Source organism: Volvox carteri (genome assembly GCF_000143455.1).
Source record: "Volvox carteri f. nagariensis unplaced genomic scaffold VOLCAscaffold_16, whole genome shotgun sequence".
NCBI lineage: Eukaryota > Viridiplantae > Chlorophyta > Chlorophyceae > Chlamydomonadales > Volvocaceae > Volvox > Volvox carteri.
In genome coordinates this window covers 383,794-388,654 of record NW_003307559.1, presented here as the reverse complement: position 1 = coordinate 388,654, position 4,861 = coordinate 383,794, and the positions used below count along the sequence as shown (strand labels likewise).

General features: G+C 56.0%; 2 protein-coding genes across 2 annotated transcripts in view; one reads left to right on the top strand and one right to left on the bottom strand.

Moving 5' to 3' along the window:
- Window positions 1-1,178, bottom strand: part of VOLCADRAFT_90244 (uncharacterized protein) — a gene marked incomplete at both ends in the record, with an annotated part of 10,512 nt that extends 9,334 nt beyond the window's left edge. Inside the window, 4 exons of the mRNA XM_002949776.1 lie at window positions 90-230; window positions 441-491; window positions 713-733; window positions 1,007-1,178. Of these exons, the coding sequence (XP_002949822.1) occupies window positions 90-230; window positions 441-491; window positions 713-733; window positions 1,007-1,178 (385 nt within the window). The remainder of the gene's footprint in view (window positions 1-89; window positions 231-440; window positions 492-712; window positions 734-1,006) is intronic.
- A 1,861-nt stretch (window positions 1,179-3,039) lies between these two features.
- VOLCADRAFT_59855 (uncharacterized protein) overlaps window positions 3,040-4,861 on the top strand; it is a gene marked incomplete at both ends in the record, with an annotated part of 2,066 nt that continues 244 nt past the window's right edge. The window contains 5 exons of the mRNA XM_002949884.1: window positions 3,040-3,112; window positions 3,188-3,305; window positions 3,596-3,746; window positions 4,084-4,152; window positions 4,519-4,582. Of these exons, the coding sequence (XP_002949930.1) occupies window positions 3,040-3,112; window positions 3,188-3,305; window positions 3,596-3,746; window positions 4,084-4,152; window positions 4,519-4,582 (475 nt within the window). The remainder of the gene's footprint in view (window positions 3,113-3,187; window positions 3,306-3,595; window positions 3,747-4,083; window positions 4,153-4,518; window positions 4,583-4,861) is intronic.

Here is a 4,861-nt window from a genome sequence, read left to right as displayed (position 1 = left end):
CCAGGCTGCACCTTCAGGCGCTTAACGCAAGAGCGAACTGCTGCAACCACGCCCAGGCCAACACTGGCCACAAGCCCGACACCACGCACATCTTGAACACAACGATGTCGCCAGGGTGACATCGTTGTGTTCAAGAAATGTCTTCGTGCATTGCTTTATTTCATCTACCATACCGACCACCAGCACCAGCACCATGAGCGGAATGCCAACCCAGGCCAGGTGCAGCCCGCCTGTTGAACATGCACAACAGGGAAAACAAAGAAAGCACACATGATGCAACAGGCGTCACACCAAGCTATAGGTGACAGGCGCAGAGGGGCGGGCGACGAACGTGCTGCCGCTGCGGAGGCAGAGGAGCGGCAGGGAGGGTTACCTTTGCCAGGGAGGGTTACCCAGTCCCGTTTCCCAACACCCCACCATCAAAGCCCACGCAAGCTCACCCTGCTGGTCGCGCGGGCGGTCCACGTCTGGCACCGTGACGGTGCTCATGCCTGCGGAGTCGCGTGCAAGGTGTGTGTGAGTATGTATGCAATGAAATCCAGGAAAGCAAGGCTACACGCCCATTGTAGTGGCACAGGTCTGACACCCCACACGCACCCCGCAGTCCCCACCAACAGCCCACCCGCCCAAATACGTGATGGCCCCACTGTGCTGCCAGTTACCAACAAACCGCGTGCCGATTTCCACCCTACAGCCTCGTGGAAATGCTCACCAGCAGCAGCCGGCAGCGAGCCTGCAGGGGGAGGGTAGCACAACGGATTCCTGCTTCAAGGTCGCGAGCAAAGAACCCCAACACGCTTTGAGGATATTCATCGGTCAGACAGGCAACCGGTCGCCATTGGGACCCGCGCAGCTGTGCCCACAGCGGCAGAGGTAAATCCGCGAGATCGCCAGCCCACTTCACCGCGCTCTTCGCAGTAGCTCAATCGCGTACGTACTGATCCGCCGCGGGATGTTAGAGCTGCTGCTTTTGCTCAGGCCAAGCCGCCGATGAGAAATCCCTCACCTCGGGCCTCCGCACGGACGAATCCATAGATGGTCTCATTGTCTTGGCCCTCGATAGGCCACGTAGCGAGTTCCTCATTTGGCAACTTGCGCAGAAAAGACAGCAGCTCGCCTTTGTCAACGCCACGCGCAACTGCATTCACGGCCTCGAAGGCTCGTTTTCTACAGTCCATGACAATGAGTTGTTTGGATGAGGCTCCCTGGAAGGGTAGGAACCTAGTAGGGGAGGCCCACTCAAGTGCACTAGGAGAAACTGAAGGGAAATGTTGCTTTTCCTTGATGGATTTTTTATTCTGGAGTGGAAACTGCAGGAAGTTATGGAGTCGTTTGGGACGTGCTCGCGACTCGGCAACGCTGAATTAGATTGTACGGCGTGACGAGCAACTTCGCGAAAACACAGAGAAGTGCCCGCAAAGTACTACCTGGCCATCGGTTAACATCTCGGTAGCCGTGGGAAGTGAGCTGCGCTGCACTCGCACGTCGCGAGCTTGGAGCTCGCTTGCGCGTCGCGCGCAGAGCCGCCCCTCATGTCTGGACAGCACCTCATGGAATCTGTTAATAGATTACTGCTTTTACGCAAGCCGCGCGTCTGGCGTCGCAATATCCCGGGGGCCGCACTGCGCAACATCTTCGCTCTACCGTCACGCGAGGTCAGTAGGAGGTAACTTCGGTTTCACGTAAGTATACGCGTGGGTTGTCCGTCACAGGGCTCCATCATGCTCGCCGCCGCCGATGTTCGCTGCCATCGCTGGCTTCGTTCCACAATGCTGCTGCTACTGCTGCTGCTGCTGTTGTTTAGCAGCCTCTTCCATCACAGCTGTCTGATCGATGGGGTAGCGCCCAATTCCGTCTGCTGGAACTGGATACGCGTTTAGCTGCGCCTGGGGTTTTGAGCTCTCTTGGCTTGGCTTGATTTGCGTTCGGTCAATTTTTCGGGGCCCTCGTGCTATTCGCCGCTTGTGGCTGCTTTTGACTTGTGGTTTATTTTTGAGCTCCTCGTCCATGAGCTCTATCATCCAGTATCGGGGAATGAAGCGGGTTTAACTAAAACCCTAAGTTTGTTGCAGGGGGTTTAACTGTTCCACAGGTGCTTTTGGTAGATTTAGTTTGTCACGCACAAGTAAGCCAACAACATGGTCGCGCACGGGTGGTTGGCCTTCCGGCGTGTGCGATCCCATTTATATGGCCGTCGTACTAACGGTCATCACAGGCCGGCATCGCCTGCGGTGCTCATAGGTGGCGTTGGCACTTTCTGTTGCGGCCAACTTTAAGTCATTCTAGTAAGCGTAGGGATGGCTGGCTGCTGTACTTCAAAGGGATTATGGTGTGGGTAAACTGCATGTGACCACCATCGTTGAAACTCGTTGAAGCGATGGCGCACGCGAGGAGTTTTCTCAAGTTAAAGAAGAAGCTCTTTTGTTTAATGCCAATCCTGAAACGTGTTCAGTTACAGCCTTAACAGGTGGGCGGGAGCAAAAACCCTAACCTCCGCGCATGCAGATAGTCGCGTTTCCTGCACCTGGGGGTATCTTGTACATACAGATATGATTTTACCTGAGTGGTACCAAAGTACCAGCCGATAATCCTTTGCCTACGTTATCCGCTTTGTTCCGAATCACCCCAAATTCTTCAACGCACAATTCCATCGGATTTCCGTTTACTACCTGAGCACTCTTAACTGATTACTATTGGATATTATCAGTCCCACTGCATCCATCTGTTATCACTGCACATTGTAACCCAGGCCTGCCCTTTCGTGGGAGGTGCAATCGCAATGCTCCTTTGTTCCTGCGCCACCACTGGCCCTTGTGACTCTTTCCAGATAGCCTAAGGCTTCAGAAGGAGTTTTTTCTGTCGTTGACCAGTGCAGCCCTTGGAATCCAAAAGTTCTGAACCAATTTGTGCGGCTACCGAGTGCTTGCCAGATGAAATTCTTGGATTTGCCCCCTCTCCAACGGTAATTACCGATTGCTTCTATTTGCGGAAACGGCGAAAGCATGGGTCAGCTTCTGGACATATCCCTTCAATTGCCGCAGCCTGAACGCCTTTCTCAAAAACGTTGACGTTGGAGATCACATCTTGCAAGGCGACCTTGAAGCATATTCCTGTGAGTAGCATATGGGTAAGCGCCTGCAACTGGGCCGGCCCTGACGCTGCGCTCGGACGCCTTTCTGGTCCGCAGGCAAGCTTGCGGGCCTGGACAAGAAGCTCTCAAAAAGCCTTGACCAGGAGGTCCAAACGGGCAGCTCCCCGCTGGAGCTGTCTGCATCCCCCGTCGGGCCACTTGCCGAGTCGTCAAGGTCAGTCTGCACGCAGGCTCCCGGTATCCAACGCGCCGTACAACAGCATCCCCGTTCTCAAGCTCAGGGCTTCGACAAAATTCAGATTCCGTTTGCGCCCCTCACATCGGCATCCTAGCGCCAATATTCTTTTGATATCCATATATTTCCTTCCTATGAAAACGACACCAGGCCAACTACACAGGGCTCCACAACATCCGCCATCCATCTCCCCCTCTCCCCACCGCACCACAAACTCAAAATCCCCCTAATGTATTTCCCCCCCTCCGTGCTCATCCTTGCTGCCGCAGCCGCAAGACGCTCATCTACCTCATCCTCACGTTGAACCACATTTACCCGGATTACGACTTCAGCCAGCTGCGGGCCCACCACTTCCAGAAGGAACAGGGCATCAGCAAGGCGGAGGAGGCCATTGACAGCCACCTCCTGGAGGTCTCCAAGGTGCCCGTCCTGCCCGTGTGTGTGTATGTGTGTGAGGGGAAAGAGGGGGAAAGGGAGGGGGAGAGTCAGGGGAACGTGTGTTTGGATGGAACGAGCCGCGGCCAGGCACGGACGAAGACGGTGCAGAAGTAGGTTCCTTTGCAGTGGGAGCGTGTGTGTATGGGCTTGGACAGCGGCCCGGGGGTAATCACGGGGGTTACTCCCACTCACTCGCTCAACGTCTAAGGGTCAACATTCCGTTAAAACCCCATCGCCATCTTCATTATGCCGCGCGTATTATTGTGCGTATGTACGTGTGTATGTATGTATGTGCGCCGCCTTCCCCCCCTTCCCGCAGGTGTGGGCCAAGACTCCGGGGCGGGGTGAGAGCCCCTTCCTGGAGTGCCTATGGAGCTCAATAGATGAGGTACGACGAACGTACGGGATAGGGAGGATTGTACCGGGCCGTCTGTACGCGCATGTATACAGTGGGGCCGTACATTACACATCTTTATCACCTCTCCATGGGGGGGAGGTGGACTTCGGCCTCGTTCCTCCCCCGGGGGGTTGGTTCATCCGCTAATCTGATGGCTGGTGGTTGCTGATGCTGATGGGGGTGGTGTTGGTGGGGGTGGTGTTTGACGGGAAGCCCTTCCCGACGTGGCCGCCCCCTCCGCTTTTCCCCTCTGTCTGTCCCCTCCGTTGCAAGTTTGGGGCTCGGCAGCTGATTTCCCCTTTGGATTTGCCGCCCACCCACCCCCTGTGTATTTCCCCCTCCCTTTTCCCCGGGCAGGCGATAGATCTAAAGGAGAGTGACGTGTACTGCTACAAGTCCGATTTGGAGACGGATCCCTTTGGTGGGTGGGCGGGCGGGCGGAGGGGGGCGGGCTGGAGGGGAAGGGGGAAGGGAGTGCGTTTGTGTGTTTTGCGGCGGGGGGGGAGGTGAAGGATTGGAGACCAGGAATCACGCTACAGCGAAAAGAGATGACTTGGGTTAATAATGGCGTTTAAGGTTCCGCCACCGGCAGCGTCACCACCACACGACAACCACCACAACCACTGCAACCACCACAACCTCTTTTGTTCAGCTGGCGGGTGTCCCCCTGGCCTGCCCTGCTTTGAGGTTAGTGGTCCTG